This window comes from Agelaius tricolor, unplaced genomic scaffold (genome assembly GCF_023055355.1).
Source record: "Agelaius tricolor isolate 1412-34295 unplaced genomic scaffold, bAgeTri1.0.p SCAF_3, whole genome shotgun sequence".
Classification (NCBI taxonomy): Eukaryota; Metazoa; Chordata; class Aves; order Passeriformes; family Icteridae; genus Agelaius; species Agelaius tricolor.
The window spans coordinates 53,955,576-53,974,272 of NW_027269263.1; the positions used below are offsets into that span (position 1 = coordinate 53,955,576).

At 35.6% G+C, this 18,697-nt stretch overlaps 1 protein-coding gene across 1 annotated transcript in view; it reads right to left on the reverse strand.

Moving 5' to 3' along the window:
* Positions 1-1,701: 1,701 nt before the first annotated feature.
* The window catches only part of TBC1D22A (TBC1 domain family member 22A), a 141,412-nt gene continuing 124,416 nt past the window's right edge, over positions 1,702-18,697 (reverse strand). The window contains exon 13 of the mRNA XM_071423854.1: positions 1,702-4,918. Within this exon, the coding sequence (XP_071279955.1) occupies positions 4,790-4,918 (129 nt within the window). The 3' untranslated portion in view covers positions 1,702-4,789. The remainder of the gene's footprint in view (positions 4,919-18,697) is intronic.

Sequence of the window (18,697 nt, forward strand, 5' to 3'; positions counted from 1 at the left end):
CAGAAATGAGATCTTAGTTCTGAAGGATACTTAACAGGAAAATCAGAGAAGTATGCATACTAAATTGATTTGATAACAAAGACTGAGGACTTCTGTCCATATTGGTTGCAATTTCAGACTTTAATTTTCTCTGATGTGGAAGCTTGATTGCAGGAACAAACATGGGAGCCCAGTTCAAACAACCATTTACTGTGCACATTAATTCTCCTTTGGAGAAGCTTCGGAAGTTTGTAGGAAATTGTAGGAAATTCTTGTGGCCAGAAAAAGCCCAATTTTCAGAGCACCTGTCTCTGAGAGACTTTCCCTAGCATCACATGTCTCAGCCTCTCATTTCTGGCACAGGCATTGACTGTCCTGTGGGCTCTACACAGAAGACTTTGAAGCATTAAAAGAGTCTCTGATATAGTGCCACAGCAATTTAATTATTTTCTCCCGTGCTGCCTCAGCTGCACTAAGCTTAAGGAATTAGATGGGATGCAAGATTTTAGCTTTAACTTATAAAAATGCAAATGATCTGGAATTAAATTGCTCAGGAACTTGACTCTCCATCACACAGTGATAAGAAGCACTTGAGCTGCAGTTCTTTCCCATGGCACAGAATTCTGCCTGAGTGATTGCTGGACTGGGAGCCTTTCCACCTCCCCTCCTCTTCCCATCTCCAAAGAATTAAATGTGCTACAAAGTACTTATCTTCCACTCCACCCTGTTTTCAAGGAGGAACTGACCTGAAGTACAGATGAGATTTTCAGAAAGTCCTTTCTGTTGTACTTCACATTTATATCCATGGAAAGTCCTCCATCTGCCCAGACAGTTTTCCATGACTCCTTTCGCACAAGAAAAATCAACAAATACCAGCACATACCTTGTGACCCTTTGGGCCTTTACTCCACCTTCTTGATCTCTTCTGCTTTTGAAAAAGCAATTTGAAAGACCTCCCATTGCTGATTTTATGCAGGATCTTTAGAGGATTATAGCAGATAAAGAAACGTAAATTTTACTGAAGGTGAGAAACCAGCATGATTACAATTCATTGTCATTCAAGCACATAACAGACAGACTGCCTCTGCATCCCTGTCTCTTTACCCCTGAATGTGGTGGGGAGTTTGAAAGAGAGAAGCTACTGTCTTTGCCTTCCTTGTATATTTTCTCACCAGATACACAGGATTATTGGAAGTCTCCCAGTAGATTTCTTGACATAAGGGACTTGAGCTACATATACATATATGATATTTCTCCTTGATAGTTAATCTGCTTAAATCGTCTTAATTTCCATATCTTATTGACCCTATCAGGTGTTTATTGTTCCCTCACTATGAGCTGAAGTTTCCCCTTCTCCTTTACTCCCAGAGCCGTACAGAATTCTGTGCTTCCTCTGTGTGCCTTGCCCTGATTTGCTTCACCTTCAATTTAATTCTGCTGTGGTGTCAAATCCATCTTCCAGAAAATGCTCCATACCCTCTATGTACATGATCTCTGCACAGACACACCCTTGGAACTTGCTTGTGTGACCAGCTTGCAGAGCCTACAAGATACCTGGGCAGAGAGTGGCAGAAATGTAACTGAGAACTGAGGTTCTGTTAACCCATCTCCTCTTGTGATAAAGGCTTTTGAGGCTGTAAAACAGAAACACACCAAATCCATGCTTTGGTGTAGGGTGCAATGTGTTCAAAGAAAAAATAAACAGAAGTTTTCCACTCTATGTAGCACTTCATAAATATGTGTTTATTTCCTCATCTTTCACCAGTTTTACAGTTTTAACCAGTGCCTCAGTGGTAATGTTTTTCAGAAGCATACAATGGAACTTCAGATAGTTCTATTCTGTAGTTAAGAAATGAAAAAAATTAACTGGCCTTTCCATATGGAACTGCGCCAAATAGTAATGAAACTAATTTTTTATAGCATATTACAGAGTTACCTAGGATTTCAACTTACATTTCTATCTTACTCCATGTACTGTATTTACACAGTTAACTAATTTATTATTTACATTTTTCAAATTCTGTAGTCATAAATCTTTTTATATTGTACATTCTATTACAGAAATTATTTAACACACATTTCAGACACTGCAATTTAAATATTTCACATGAGTTCTAGGAAATGACTGCCTGGTTTCACTAGTGACATGTCAAGATGCCTCCTTCATAAGAAAATACATATTACAAAGGAATTTTATAATATTCAGAATCTTGAATTTTGAAAAAACTAAGTACATGGGATGTAATAATGATAATGCTATTTCCTTTTCCATGCAATATTTTTTTTTTTGGAATGACATTTACCTGAGATGTAAAATTGTTAAATGTGTGGGCTTTTGATAAAAATTTGAAATTTTACATAAATGTTGGCCTTCTATTTATTGAGAACTACTCCTATCTGCATAGATATATAAATGTTATTTATATATCTATATCATATTTTCCAAAGAAGCCTATATCTACATAAATAAACATTGGTATTTTATTAGGAAACTTCCCACTCTCCTTAAAAAGCAATGTGCTCAAGTACAATATTCAACTTCTGACACAGACACAATAGTAAATGTGACCTCTAATGGTAATACTTCCTTCTAAGGGAAGTAAGAGGTACCTGTTGAATTTGGAAGACATGACTGACAACTTATGTGGACCCAATGAAGGAAATTTCATATATCCAGTCCCAAAAATGTTATGCAGGAGCATCTGACACAGCAGACAACTTTGGGTCACCTTTCCATGTTACATGTAACTACCTAAATAACGTCTTAATAGAAAAAAGTTAATTATAGAAAACCCTTACACCAGTTAATGCTGTGTTGTCTTCTCTCATTACAATACTATGCATTTCTATTAACAAATGATTGCAGATACCAAGTTTAAAGCAAATGGTCATAGATTTCATGTTTCTTTTATTCTGTTATTGGTAGACACTGTTAGGCACAATATGACATCCCTTGTAAACATAAATTTTGATACATTAGACCACGAACTGAAGTTACAGAAAGCAGTACACAGACATGTAAGAAGCACAGATCCACTACACATTCCAGGCACAAATGCAGCCACCTGGGAGGCCTGACCCTGTATCCATCACAACTGAAACACCCAGCTGACACCAGTGGAAAACAAATGCATCCTAGTTGCCAAACTAGGTTTCTGAAATAATTCTCTTTTTATCTTCTACCAAAGATTTCATATACTTTTAAAATATAGATGGTCTCATAATCACATGGTGGTAAAAATGTATTTTACTTTATTTACCCTGAAACACCTAATTATTATGAAGTCTGTGTGAAGAACTAAGGTCCCTAAAGCAAGTAATGTAACTAATACATTTAGAAAGCTCTCTTCAAAATATGTGTCTACATATTTTTAAGAAGTTGAAAATAATCTTTCAATAACAAGTCATAAGAGAAAATCTCTTGAAGTTTTTTTATTTCCCAAACTTAAAAGTGCACTACACTTTCTGTGCAACGCTGTGCCACTCAAGAACCAAACTGAGGAATAGAAAGTCTGAACTTTTAAGTGTATTGCTTATTGCAACTCCCACCCTTCATAACCTGCATGTGTATGGTAGGCACAAATTAATATGAGTTATTTACAACCAACAGAGCAAAATTAGAATTCTTATCAGAAAATATTTCTTGAAAAAAACCATTGCACTTGAATTATGTAAGTTTCAAGAAATTATTCAGTATCCCATGGTTATATGAAGAAACATTAATTTTAGTCTATAAACTCATAGAGCATTTTTGTTCTGCTAATGACCCATGAGCAATCTGAGTATACAGTTACTGTTATTGTTGTTGGGAGCTAGCTCTCTTCCTCTGAATAATCAGGAAAAGGGTATTAAATTATTTAACAAAAAAGCTTTGGAAAGATATATTAATTTTCCTTTTCTAATCGCTAGAAATGGAGAATAAGGCAACAACTGAGATAAAAATATATCTTGCTTAGTAAACCAAGCTTCTTAATAGATTTCTTAAAAGTGAAATTTCATGCTGAAAAATTGCAAGGCCTTAAAAGAGAAACTTTAATTACTTTGACAAGACCATGCCTTGTGTTTAATTCACTATTTTAAAGCACTCCAGAATATATTGAGGGGGACTTATTTCAGTGTAATAGATGAGTCTCCAGCTTTAAGTAACTCCTTTTTATGGCTAAAAAGCTTCTATAGCATCCTTCAGGACTGAATAATGTTTAGAAAAATGCCACCAATTTCCATTACAACCTTCTATATTCTTATATTATAGAAGTAATCTAACCTAATTCCATGGGAAAACAACAGATGGTGTGCTAATATCAGTGTCTTTTGAGTTATAACCAGACCTCAAAACACAGGCCTTGCTGTCTCATGTGGTCTGTATGATCAAGGAAAAGTTCTTTTTTGCCACTCAAAGTAGATTTCACCAACCAAAACTGGCTGATAAATTCATGGCAGGTGGCACTGAAGTAATGACAAAATCATTCCATAAGTAGTTTTAAGTCTAAAGTACCATTGAAAAATTGCTCAACATAAATAAGAGAGATTCCTATTCTATTTAGACAAGGGGAAAAAAGAAGAAAATTATAAGACTTCTGAACTCATTTTTCATGCTGAGCAAAAAAATTCACTTTTAAGTTTGTTCGGTGCTCGATATCGTGCTTTGTTCACTTCTTTGGTATTCTGTTCTCATTCTGCAAATTCCAACAGAATTTTAATGGTCATCTTACTTCAAATGAAAGAGCAATGAGCTGAAAGCATAACCAGAACAACAGATGCCATAATACTGCAGAACACGTTGCTTCTAATGATTTCTGCCTCTTTATATTCACTTCTTGTAATGATTGGGGGCGTCCGCAAATGCAAACTTCAGTCTGTAGGCCTCTGCTAGGAGCACACTGATGTCTTCATTTCCCCAGTGTACTGTGGGCAAATTCTGTAAAAATATCAGTAACTCCTAATTGAAAAGGAAAAAAAAAAGAAGCAGTAAATATATTTTTCCAACTAGCAGTGTAATAATGATGTATTACTTATACAATGATCATTTATAAGCAACCACTCATGTACCACCTCTGTATCCAAACAAACCTGAGGTCCAGTTAGGTTTAGTGATTTTTACATAGATACTGGCTATTCAACCTTTCAGTTCAGAAACCTGCTATTAATTGTAGCTGAAATATGGTCATTTGATAGATAATTTTTTTTGAGAAAAATAATCTGTGTTGCTGCCTATCCAACTTATTTTTATGCTCTGGGGCATGAAGTTATACAATTGGATAAATTTTCAAAATTATGGGTGATTGCTAAGCCTGAGATTCTCTCACACCAATGCAAAGATAAGCTTATACATAAGATAAGCTTATACTCTACTTATACATAGAGAATTATGAAATAAATTATTATTTCAGTCAGTTGCAGTCAACTCCCACCTCGAGTCTTAGCCCAGGTTTCCCACTCCCTGCTGGTTTCTGATCCAAAACATCATCCTGTGGGTCAGCTTTTTCTCTCTCTCATTTCAGGTTTAGGTGAAATTCACTTCCAAGGAGCCTAAGCCCAGAAACAGAGGTAACAAGAAGCTCACTGGCACACAGCACCTCCATGTTCAGTTCTGATGAACATGCATGAAAATCCACCATGACCCTCAGCAGCACAAAGCCTCAAATCCTCATCTGTAGGCTGAGACCTGCCAGCTCTGAGAGGACTCTTTGGAAGATCAGCTACCACAAATTGTCTCCTCACTTCATGCAAATGACAATTTTTATAAGGCTCCTAATTTGACTAAACTCTGGAACTTAGTTTGCTCTTTAAAGAAAAAAACCTGGTGACCCATAAGATCAGAAACCCTCAAATGTGATGCAAAAGCCACCCTAGGCCAAATTTGAAGTTCCTATTTGAAAATTTTCATAGAGCAGATCACCTGTCTGTTTTAATTGTTTTGATAAACTGAGGCAAAACAGCAAAAGAGAAGTTTTGGATGAGTCACAGCAAAATAAACATGGACTTTTATGATGGGAGGTATAAGGCAATCTTAGGAATAGGTGAAGTTGTTAAGCCTGCTTGTATCTTCTAGGTGCTCTATCTTTGCAGAAAAAATGCAGACAATTTGTGCACATTTGTATACATGCATATGTATTTGTGAGGATGTGTATAAGTATATTTTTATGTGAGTACATCTGTTCAGGTTTATTCTGAAGATCAGAAATAAGTGAACGGGAATGCAATTAAACCCACAGCCATTATCTTGTTATAAATCAGAATCCTGCAGTAGCATGTATAAGTACCCAGGGAAATTATTCTTCTTCATAAGAATCGTATTTTCCGTGCTTCCCCTGCTCCCTTCTCTGCACCTTCTTTCATAGAAGATGGCTGTAGAAGCCCTTAGCAAGGATTCACTGATTTTAAGAAAAGCCAGGAGCAGAAATTAACATTAAATTATTTCTTTGTGTTTGTGAGAAAATTATTTTGACTTCATCTATTTCACAGTCTTGCTATACTGGTTCTTGTAACATGAAAAGAGAAAGGATAGAAGTTGAGCAGTACTGTATATTTAATTATGAATAATAAGTAGTAATACAACAGAGTTAGCACGAATGTCTCTATTACACTTGAGAGAACACATTTTAATTAAAGTATTTTACAATTGTCAAAATCCCACTCTTCAAAAAAAATTTCTATGTACTTATTTGACAGTTATGTTGATAACTTTAATTAATTAATTAGCAGTGGAGTGTAGGAAGGTTGTGTGGAGGGGTCATAAATGCCTTCCTCCATGAAAGTTCTTTTCTCCTTTTACAAAACTTTCAAGCAGCCCTAAGACATGGCAATTAATTCAGTGAGCTTTGTAAAATTACCTCTTTTACTCTTTGCAGTCTCAAGACTTTTCTGGGTCAGACTACTGGTGCAAATGATTCATATTGCTGGAGCAGAGTTTTGGTTTTCTTTTGGGCTTTGGTTTTCTTTGGGCTTTGGAACATCCAAAGACTATAGCTTCAACATCCATGCTATATAAAATTTAACATATAACTCAAATCTGAAATAGGACTGTTAGTGATGTGACTGTTAGTTTAATACTTCTACCATTAATTTCATACTTGATAATAGTTTTCATCTGAATTAAATACATAAATAAATGGCAGAGTAATGCATTTACTGTCTCCAAGTCCACTTCTGCTTGAGTGGGCATTTTGCCACTGTTACCAGGGCAGAAGACCAAAGTCTAAGACTGATACTGACTAGTGAATATGTGTTATAAATCCATGTGAAGTAACTGGCCAAAGACATACTACTTGTATGATCATCTAAAGATAAGGCTCATCTTCCTGTGATCTATTATAGGGCTTCAAAACTTGCTCAGATAGAAATAAAGCTTAGATATTTTTTAAAAATAAAGTAGAAGTTGGCAAAAACCTCACTAAAGAAAACGTTATTTTCTTTAAATAAGAAAATTTTATTTCTCTTTGACTGCTAAAGAAAATCATGCTGCCTTTATTGCTGCATATGGAGCATTCTTTGGAAATAAGGAAACTACTATAAAGAAACTATCAAAAACTCCCAAACAAAGTCTTTGGATTTGAAGAATTGTACAAACACACTACTTAAAAGACCACAATGACAAGTTTGTCTAAAACTGCTCAATTCAGCATTTTACAGTTAAAAAAAACAAAAAAGAGCAAGATTTACTACAAGTGACTCAAGCTTACTAATTTATTTTTAATTATCATTATCTTTTTGCCAACAGATAAACAGCTAAGCAGCATGTACAAATAAGGCATGCATACTAACTTCTTAGATTCATTTTCTCATCCACAACAATATTGAAATATAAGGCCTCTTTGAAATATGATGACTCATAATGTGAATTAACATTTACCATTAAAAACTTGTAGATGATAAATTGCCTGGTCTATTTCAGATGAAAACTGAGTCTAAAAATCAATCTTTGTAAAATATTCCTGGAAGAGTTTTGTTTTCTGCTTAATTTAAATGATATTGTGATGACACCTGGCTGAAGAATCAGGGCAGCCAGTAGATCATCATCATCAGAGCTGGCGTTTCTAAAATCCCAGGCCAATGTTTGTTTATATTTTGGCTTTACTAACAAAAAATATGCTCAAAATTATGTCCTTTGAATTTGGCAAATAGAGTGCCCTGTTTTCCTGGACTCAAACTGAGAGGAGCAGCTATATTAATCCCTTGAACTGGGGCCCATCTGCAAGGCCCAGCCTGCCAGCACAGCTTCAGCTCTGTCTATTTGTGGTGTCTGCCCTCTCATGCCACACCAGGGAAAGGCATCTCCCTCCTCCCTCCTTGCCAGCCAAGCAGAGAAGGATCAAGGCACCACTTGCATTTGCTCCTGCCCCTCATCAAGCACAAAAAGGGAAGAGATTTTAGTCCCAGTGTTACTCCCATAGTTAGGGGGTACAGCTGATATTACCCAGGACAGTGTGAGAAAACTGGCACTTGTTAGCAGGAAGAGAAGAGAAGGCTAAGGCAGCATCTAAGAGCAATTCCACACAGAGGGGGTTGGAAAGAAAAGAGGTGCCAAGAGGCAATAGTAACAAGCTGAAGCTAACTAGTCACAGGAAGCTGACTTGTCACACAAAAACAATCCTTTGCAAGGAGGCTGCTTGAGCAGCCTGCCAGGGAAACTGTAAATCTGTCCACTGGGATTTTCACAGCTCGCCTGGCACACCCTGAACAGGCTGCTCAAGCTCCAGTGCTAGCCTGCCTTGCAGCAGCAACTTGCACTATGGACCTAACTTCCACAGTGAAATTTTCCAGTGTTTTATTTTATAAAGGACATGGGCTCAAATAGAAAAGAAATCCCAAAATGAAAAAAAAACAACAAAAACTCAAAAAAAACCCAGCTAAACATTTAGCCCTTTGGATCATTTCAAAAAATAAAGGTATGTTTCCTGACAAGTAGAAGTCTGTATTTTGTAATTAAAAGATATAGGGGGCTGGTGCAACAGATTTGCTGGGTCAGACTATGAATAAATTAAAAACCCATAAATCGAATTGACTTTTAAGTATGGCAAAAGATCTAAATGTAAACTATATATCAGCCTTTGTAAGGGATTTCTGGTTTAGAGTGATGCATTTAACCCACAATTCTGAAATAATTCTTCAGTACATTTGAAATTCAACATTTTTGTTACCAAACAAAAACCTTATCTTTTATAGAATTTCACTCATCATATTTCCACAACTTTAACTACATTTGGATTTACACAATACTTTACACATGTGTGATTGTAAAATATGCTACAACACTTTATATATAGCATGCCCAACTATGCTACTATTTATAAAGTATTTTTAAACACTTAGAAGTTGCTATATAAAGTGCAGTTTTAAAGTAAATGAACTTTTAAAATCTAATTCTTCTCAGATAATTAACATGTATTCTAGAACTACAGCCTTCACCTTGTAGTCAAGACAAGACAGTGGTAAACATGCTGGAAGTGCTGTGGTATAAAAGCCCCTCTAGATCTATGAAAAGTGTGAGGTCTGTGTTTTACACACCACCACAGTAAGAGCAATACTGTTAATGTTAAGCAATGGCTGCTGTTGTCAGACACAAAATTATTCCTGAGGGGAAAACATGTTATCCCAGAAGATCCAATATACATATCTAAAATAAAATACCAGACTACCTGATAGACAGCTCAAAAAGGTGATTTCCAAAGCTTTTATTCCTCAGTTTCCTCTAAAATCAAAAAGGTCAAGGTCTGCTCCTTGTAGACTAAATCAAAACTGAATATTAATAAAACTTCAGAAAATATAATAATTATTACAAAGTTATCACCCTCTTTCTCCTCATTGAGATTTTAACCTAGTGAAACCTCAGCATATTAAAACAATTTTTAAAAACCCCAAACCCAGAGCAAAGAAAGCAAATTTTATCGTGTTTTGGAATCTGGTTCATTACCAAATCTCCTTACAGTATGACTTCTGCTATAATCCTGTTAGAAATACAATTTTTAGCATACAATTGGCCAATAATACTGGTTTTCTGGCAATGGCTGTCTGCAGTTGTTATGCTATTTACTATCACCCCTACTCTGACTCCATATGTGGATCTTGAAGGAAGGAACATAAAAACCAGTTCCAGGAAACATGTTGATAGTTTATAAAACATAAAAATGTTATTCTAATGAGTAGAACACTAAGGTATCTTCTGTGCTAATCAAAGCAGTATATTTAATTTGAAAATACAGAGTTTTTGTCTGTGTGAATTATTGACAAAGTTCAATTGCAAGGTGGTTTTGTTTGTTTTTTTTTTAAGAGAAGAAACTTAACAGGACATAAAAACCAGTAATAGTATTTACACTTTAGATAATATAAAATGGCAGTAACTGACGTTAAAATCAAACTTGAACATACAGAGGACATTAACAGAGTTAGCTTTTAGTGTCAAAACTGAGAACCCATCTATTAATTTAAGAAATAAAGGCACACCTAAAATGCAGTACTTTTCTATGAGAGTTGTTAATCCTTCCTGCTGTTAACTGCAATGTAATTACAGTCTGAGCCCTCCTGGTCTACCACACCTCTATTTTATACTGATAGGCAGAACCTACAATCTTGCTATACTTTATGATCATAAACTTTACAATATTATACTTTAGGACTGTATATAAGTAACATAAAGGTAAATTAAATTTATATATAATCTTCAATGATTTGAAAGAAAATGCTAACAACTATAATTTTAATACAGCTGTGTGTTTTACACATTATGAACACATATAAAACACTGCAAAATTTATGCTGGGAATTTGATGAAATGGCCCCTTCATTTGTACATTCCAAAGTTGTACTTGAAATCCCGGAATATAGCACCTACTTTTAAAGAACTAATGAAGTAAAATTCCACTAAAAATTTATTTAGAGCAATTATTTAGACAACCTGAGGAGGAAACCTATTATTGCCAGGGTAAAAAAAAAAGGCTCATTTATCTTTTTAGATAATAGAAAAGAGAAATAAACAGTATGCATGCATTAAAAGAAATGCAAATTTTTTTATAGTTTTATAGGAAATTGGATAATGTTGGACTAGAGATGGAGCTGGATGATTGATACATTTGTTTGCAACCAGATGTAACCACTAAACAGAGGAAAAAATCCTTAATATAGGGATTATTTAATTCCTGTTTCCTTTACAACATTCTTTTCCACTTGATTGCATTTGGGATTGCCAAGTGTGAAAGGAAAGGATGGCTAGTGCCAAGAGGGCATCCCCTGTGTGGGATCCCCTCAGTCCCCTTCCCTGCACTGTGGAGCAGGCAGACAGACAGACAGAGCTGCAGTAGGCAGGCTGGCATGGTGCTGTGCCATGTTAACCTCTAATCCTCTTCCCAGATATTTAGGATGAGGGATACCTGCTGCTTTGGGACTCAGCCAGGCTCAGTACAATTCCTCCCTGCCAGCCTGCTATCAAAGCAGCGACTGCAGTGCCTAGTGACATGAAAGCACAGGTCCAGCACACTCTGCAGAGCCTGGATGACCTTGTTCAGCTGCCTCAGTGCCACCTTTCCCTTCTCTCTGCCCCTTGCTGTTGATAGTGCACCAAATGAATACAGTCTAGCTCTGAGAGAAGCTCTCTTTTCTTTCTTGAGTACTGCTTCTTGCAATATGCTCAGCAATATTCCCTATGCTGCTGCCACTTCTTCCATCTCCAGATGTCCTAACCTGCTACACAGAGTTGCAAATAATGAGCTCTATTTCTGGAGTGCTGTGCCTCTTATTAATTACCTGTGTCTGGGAGTCAGAGAAAACATTTCTTTCCTGTTGGGCCCAGCTGGAATTGAGAATACTAAGATTTCAAAATCTAATATTAAAGAGATAGTAGGAATAGGTCACCTACTGCAGCTTAAGAAATATTTGCTGCAGGTATGGGTTAAGAGGCATAAGTGGACCTGGATGCTTCGGTGGTGCAGCTGAGTGCCTGAGCATGGAAAGCACACAGCAGCAATGGCTGAGGTAGCACAGAACAGTCCCTTCTGGACCCTGGATGCAAAAATGCCTTCCTGGTTCCTGTAACTTCAAAGACTGTGGATGAACCAAAACTTTGATAAGCACAAGATGGGGCAATGCTGGTTTATCTATGCTAAGTGGTAGGAGCATTGAAGTCTGCACTCGACACAGTCTGAACGATTTAAGAGACATATTCTTGGCCAGTCACTGGCCAGTCACCTGTCTCTTCTTTTCAGTGTTACTCAAGAACTTTCTCCTGGAATATGAAAGTTTAGAGGAAAGAAACAAGAGTTAAAAAAGCCCAGCTCAAATATTTGCTGAAATACTGTAACATTGATCTTCCTAAATTCAATGCTAAATTTGATCTTTTCTTGTCCATTCCTTTATTGTGCATTACTCACATTATGCTCCAAGAATTCCTTGAAATGAATATTAATTCTATCAATCAGGCTTATACATCTTAATTTTGACCATTTTTTACACACCATGTCAATCAACAGACTATAGCACACAGAACTCAAAACAGTAGGAATAATTTTTTTCTCTACAAAAACAAATTATATTCATATTTCCAACTAGACTTGTTGCATCTTGAAATGAATATTAAAAAAAATCTAAATATTTTAAAGGTTAATTTTTTTTTGCTATCAGCTTACATTCAGAACCTCAAGGACAGTGGCTCTCAACAAGGATATATTTTTTTAATTCTTTGATTCAAATACAGTATAAATATATATACATAAATATATATATTCTTTGATTCAAATATACATTCTAATTCTTCATTTCAACTGATCAATCTGCCATTAATCTTATTAAAACATAAAGAAGTATGCCATTCTTATAATTAATTTCATATTCCTAATAAGAATTTCACAGAAAACACACCTTAACATCCTGAAAATGAAAGCTTATGGAAAGTTGATGGTTTTATCATTTCCCTTTCATGTTTTCCTTTTCATGACTACTGAAAAAGATTCCAGGACTCAGCACACTAAACTAGCAATTAAAGTCCTGTTTCATCTGGTATGGATCTCTTACACAAGTCATTAGCAACCTTAATCACTAATCATAAAATATGTGGCTCTAAAGGACTCTGTCAGAGAAGTTGTGCTTAGCTTCAGCTCACTTAGCTGAAGAGATTTACATCTTCATTTCCAAGAGTACTGGTTTAAAAGTACATTAAAGAATCACATCTCAGCTGGTATTATAGGTAGTCTTATAAAATAAAAACCAAACCCACAAGTAATCTCCATCCCTAAGACAAGAATCAAATTTGAATGCTAGATCTTTTTCTCAACTGAACTTACTATCCACACATTATCATCTCAAGTTTGTAAGACAAGGTTAAGGAGTTAGAATCAAAGCAGACATTGGCACAGAACCTAAAGGATTTAAGGTCCCTTCCATCCCCAAACCTTCTATGATACTATGATACTCGAACACTGATTTAAATTTAAACTCAAACTGGACAGTCAAACAAAAACAGTCCTAGTTTCTTTCTCACATTTAAACTAGAGAAAACAGAACTTCTATTTTACATATCTCATATGGAAACTGAGTATCTCAGGAAGCTTCACACTTGTATCCAGGAAATAGAACTGAAAGTTCCAATTGCTAGAGCTCAGAACAGAACAGTCCTGAACCACTCTGATTATAATTTTTGCCATGTTGTTTTATGAAATATTGTTATATTGATGGTATTTGGAGATATGTGTACTTCTTATGTACCAAAATACAAATCATAACAAATAAATAATAAAAAGCCCAAGTATGTCATTTACCACTAGTTCCATCCAAAACACAACGAATAAAGGAGAACAGATGCAAACATCCAGAAATATAAAAAGTCATGAAGATCAGTGGTCATTCAATAAAAAAAAAATCCAAAGAAAATCCCTCCAAACACAGAATGTACTGTACCAATTAAGGCTGCAGCAATTATGGCAGAATTTAATTTCTGAAATTACTTACCAATAAATTACTACATTCTATCTATTTTTTCTGTAGTCAAGCAAGATCAAAATATTTCTATAGCAGATACCAAGAGAAAATTTACAATTCTACCTTTCCATGAAATCCATATGCTAACCACTTTTCTTGGTTTGGTTTTCCTGATCATAATTTGGCAATGCATTTTAAGTGGGACGATTCTACAGCTACAAATTCACACATATTTCATTTCCTTACCTACAATGACTTAGATTTTAACACTAGTATGTATAGCTAAAAGCTCAGCCAAAACTAAAGGAAAGAAAATCATAAAATACCAACTGAATATAAAGAAGCACAGGAGAAAAGTGTACGAAAATTGTATGTATTTCTAACCAAAAGTAATTATTATGTTTTGACAAAATGCTGTAAATGGTTCCGAGTAAAATCTCATCTAGTTTTAGAGAAAACATATATTAAGGATGACTGAGGCAAAATTACCTGTTTTCTATAACTTAAGTAGTATTGCCTGAGATATGTAACTTTTACACCCAATAAATATGTCACAGTACAGAGCCTACTTAAATTAGTGTAATTTTAGAAGTAAAAGAAGTAGTCCTAAACACAGCTTAAATGGAATATTGTCAGTATCCTAGGGGATATAGGGCTGAAAGGCCAGTTCCATTTCATTGCACAATCACCACCAAATGAAGCCACATTTTGGTGTATTGCTCTGAATAACAGTCATTCCCCACTTGCCATGACAAAGCCCATAAAGCATTTGCATGCACCTCCAAGAGACTAAAGGACAGCAGTACAGAGAACCAATGACTTGGCAGTGAAAGAGACCTCCATGAAGATATCACTGTTAAAGGAAACAACCTGCCCCATCTGATAACTGAAAATTTCCCAGTTAACTTGAGAAGCCTCACAAAAATCAATAAGAAGTAATCTGAAAATCCCTTCATCTCTGAGGAAAATGCCATTGTTCAAATTAAGAAATCAATTAAGCTTCCTTAGTGAGCATAGCACGCAGGCACAAGAACACAACACAGGGGATCACTCAAGCTGCACAGGTTTTCCCAATGTACAAAAAACAACAACCCCTCAAATTTCCATACATTCCTTGATGCCTTAAGAAAAAAAAAAAAGAATGATTCAGTCAGAGAGAAATTCCAAAAATACATCCATAGACAATAGACTGAAGCATCACTTCAAATTCACACAATGTAATCCAATTGTACACTATAAGCTAAAGAATTAAAATATACTAAACCAATAAATACTACATGAGAAACACAATTAATAACTGAGACTGTGCTCAAGACACCTTCAGTGTTTTGGGAGACAAGAAAAATCCCAAACCAGGATGAATCTTCCTGTACCACACAATAACATAAATTTATCAAGCTTTGTTAGAAAATATATGCTGCTCTTTATGTGCTGGTATTTCACATACAAGATGCTTCACTTTATCTAATAGTTTATAAATCAAAGTGAAATAATTTATATACTTTTGATCTTTCACCAAAATTACATTATGACTTAAATCTTTACCCCCATTATAAAACAATCCAAAGGCATTCTAGAAGATGATCATATTCTCTATCAAGGTTTGCTTCACAAGGTTAAACAACCAACATTCTTCTAATACTCTCTGTTAATGTCAGTTCTTCATTTCCCAGTCTACTGTTGTTAAACATAACTCTAAAGAAATTACATGAAACCCAAATAAATAATTCTCATGCAAGTGCCAGAGAAATGAATTTTTTAAAAACAATGAATATATTACTGGAACCACGGAAAAATAATAACTCTAAATGGAGTACTTGGAAGCCCTAAGGTACATACAAAAATCCTAAGGCCCTGGACTTCTAAGACAATTAAAATACTATCACACTTTCTTTATATAATATTTAATTGCCTTTCTTACACATCACTATACTGATAAAAATAGATATCTACAACTCAACTTCAGCCAGCCAGAATTTGAGATTAAATTTCTATATAAGATTACAAATGCCTCAAGTTTCATGAAAAATATGTGTTTGTAAACCAAAAGCTGAATGAAGGCCTCCAATGCAAAGCCAGTACATTTCTTTATTTATCTACAAAAGAACAGCCTCCAGACAAACATGAGACAACTGAATGTCCTTTCAGTACAGTGGGTGACAATGGGCTGGGTTAATCTTTTCAGACTGCTCATTTTTAAGATTTCCAAGATGAAAGTCATAAAAACTCTGAGGCTATGGCTACCTCTTGGTAATCCTGGTCCACACACATAAGGAAATAAACAAGTTTACACTCAAACTTTAAAAGAACCTGCACACTGAAAGCAGTGGCCTCAGTCATGGTATCAATACCCAAAGAGCAATTTGGCCAAGGAACTCTGAAAACCATAAATTGCACAGCAGCTCTAGAATGGTCATCAAAGATCACATAGGTCAAAGTCCTTAAATTCCCATTATGTAAGGAGAAATATTACTAAAGCCAGAGCCATTTCTCTCAAAATGGAGAGAAAAACACTGTTTTCATAATAATTATTTCAGCATGTGACAACTAGCATTACATAAACTGAATATGACTAATATTTTGCTGTATTTCTCCCAGGTGTTGGGTTCTTACACACACTTGGTTTTATAAAAATTCCAATTACATTAAGAAGAAGGTTGTGGCCTTCAGAGATTCAAAGAAAAGCCTCCAAAAAAATCTATCTGAAATGGTTATCCAAAGAATCAAAACCACACATAAACCAAATAGGTTTTAAGGCCAACATTATACCTAAATTCATTTTCTTTGGGTAACTGGATTTGTGACAACATTATTTCTTTTACAAAACCATACCTTGTGAATAAAAGTCATTTTGCCTAAATAAATAAACATGACCAAAAAGTGTTTCAGGGTCTGGCAAAAAAACCATTCCAACAGCTCTAATGGATAAACATTCCAGTGATGCATTGTGTAGTATAACGCGTTTGATGGGCTGGTCACCGACAGTAACGCATCTCTCATCTGTTTCTGCTTCTTTAGCAGGCAGATGAGAGGAGCAATTCCTGTATTTATCACAATAATCTCCTAGAAAGGACACTATAGCACAGCTTGGAAGATGAGACCTTTTCTCACAGAAGAGAATAAAGGCGTCAACTACATGAAATACAACTTTCAGAGGTACATTGCTGCTGGCAATTTCGGGTTGCTTTAACAGGCTTTCCTGCGAGCCGGCACTGCCACAGCAGTTCCATGCCGTGCTCTGTCATCTTTTCTAGGGGTGGCAATATTTAAGAAAGGATGTAGTAGAGAACAACAGCTATTAAGGATTTCAGATGCCCCTTTTTAACCTGCTGACCTATGGGGATCAGTGCCTGAAACTAAGTAAGATGTGTGAGAATTGCGAGGAAAAAAAAATTAACACAAAGCTTTAGTGAACCAGCTCCCGAGGACTGGATGGAGCCATTGCTATTCATTCAGCTAACAGCAAACAAATGCTACTGTGAAAAAAACAAATTAAGAAGGGATAAATGAGAGCTCTTCGTATATTTGAAAAGGGATGTCTAATGCAAAAAACACTACAGAGAGCAAAGAAGTTGTGCAAAGATTTTACTCTTTAAGGCAGCTGAAAGATCTAACCACGAGGCTATGACAGTAATAATAAATCTGCCATAATGACATTCCTGGAAAAAATCTAATTCTGATTTGTTTACGAGGATGAAAAAACAATAGGTATTTCAATTCTTGTTATTTTTACTGTCTTGCAGTTGCAAAGAGACAATTTTGTTGTAAGACAGCAAAATCTACATGCACTAGCATTTAGGAAACCATAGGAGAGAACAGAAAATTGAAAGAAAGAAAATTAATCCCCTTCCATCTTCTTGTCTCAAAGAAAAGCATATGTGACTTCATCCTATTACTAAGCTCATACTCCAAAAGCTTCTGGTTTCTCTTTGTTCTCTTATCAGTAGTTTTGATTGAGTTTGGTTGTCAAGTGTACAGGCTCCTGTGATTTTAGTCTTCTCCAGGGTTACACACTGATAAGGCCAATAATTGACATTGTTATGCAGCAGGTTCTGCTGAACAAATAAACATGGAAAGAAAACAGTTTTCTTTGTAGAGAGATGTCTCCAGTGACAGCTGTGAATTACTAACTAAATGGAAGTCCTGCCAGTGCATTTAGTTTAGCAGGTCACTTAAACTGCTCAGGATGAACAGGAGTTTTTCCTTTGTTCAAGAAAAACCCTTTTTATAGTGAAATGGAGAAAATGCAGACATCCCTTTGTGGTATTTACTGAATATAAATTTTAAAAAATTGGTTGGTGAGAGAAATATAGGACACAGGAATCAGAAATTGCTTTTTCTAGAAACTTACAGGACAGTAAAATCAGATTTTCATTCTGTGGAAGATTTGATTTAAAACTTGGACAGTAACAGCAGCACTCTGAAGTAGAAGCCATAAAGCAGGCTTCCTGGAAATCCCTTCAGATTATACACACCTAGCATCACATCTTCCTTTCCTACAGCAGGAATCAGACCAAACACAACTCTTGCCAACATGTGCAGATGAAGGGGACCCCAGTTCTGTATCCCAGCCTCCAAACCACACTGCTCAATCCCTAAGGAGTTTAGTCCCAGCATCCTTAGAGGCGTAGAGGTCTGAATAGAAAATATACATATATTTCTTTTTACTTCATGTAGCCTTCCAGGACAAGGAAGGACACAACTTCGAGGCAGAACAAAATCAACTTACTTGTAGAGCTCAATAATGTTATTGGATACGGTGACAAAAAACAAAACCAATAAGGAAAAAAGTGATTACTCAACAAAAATTGAG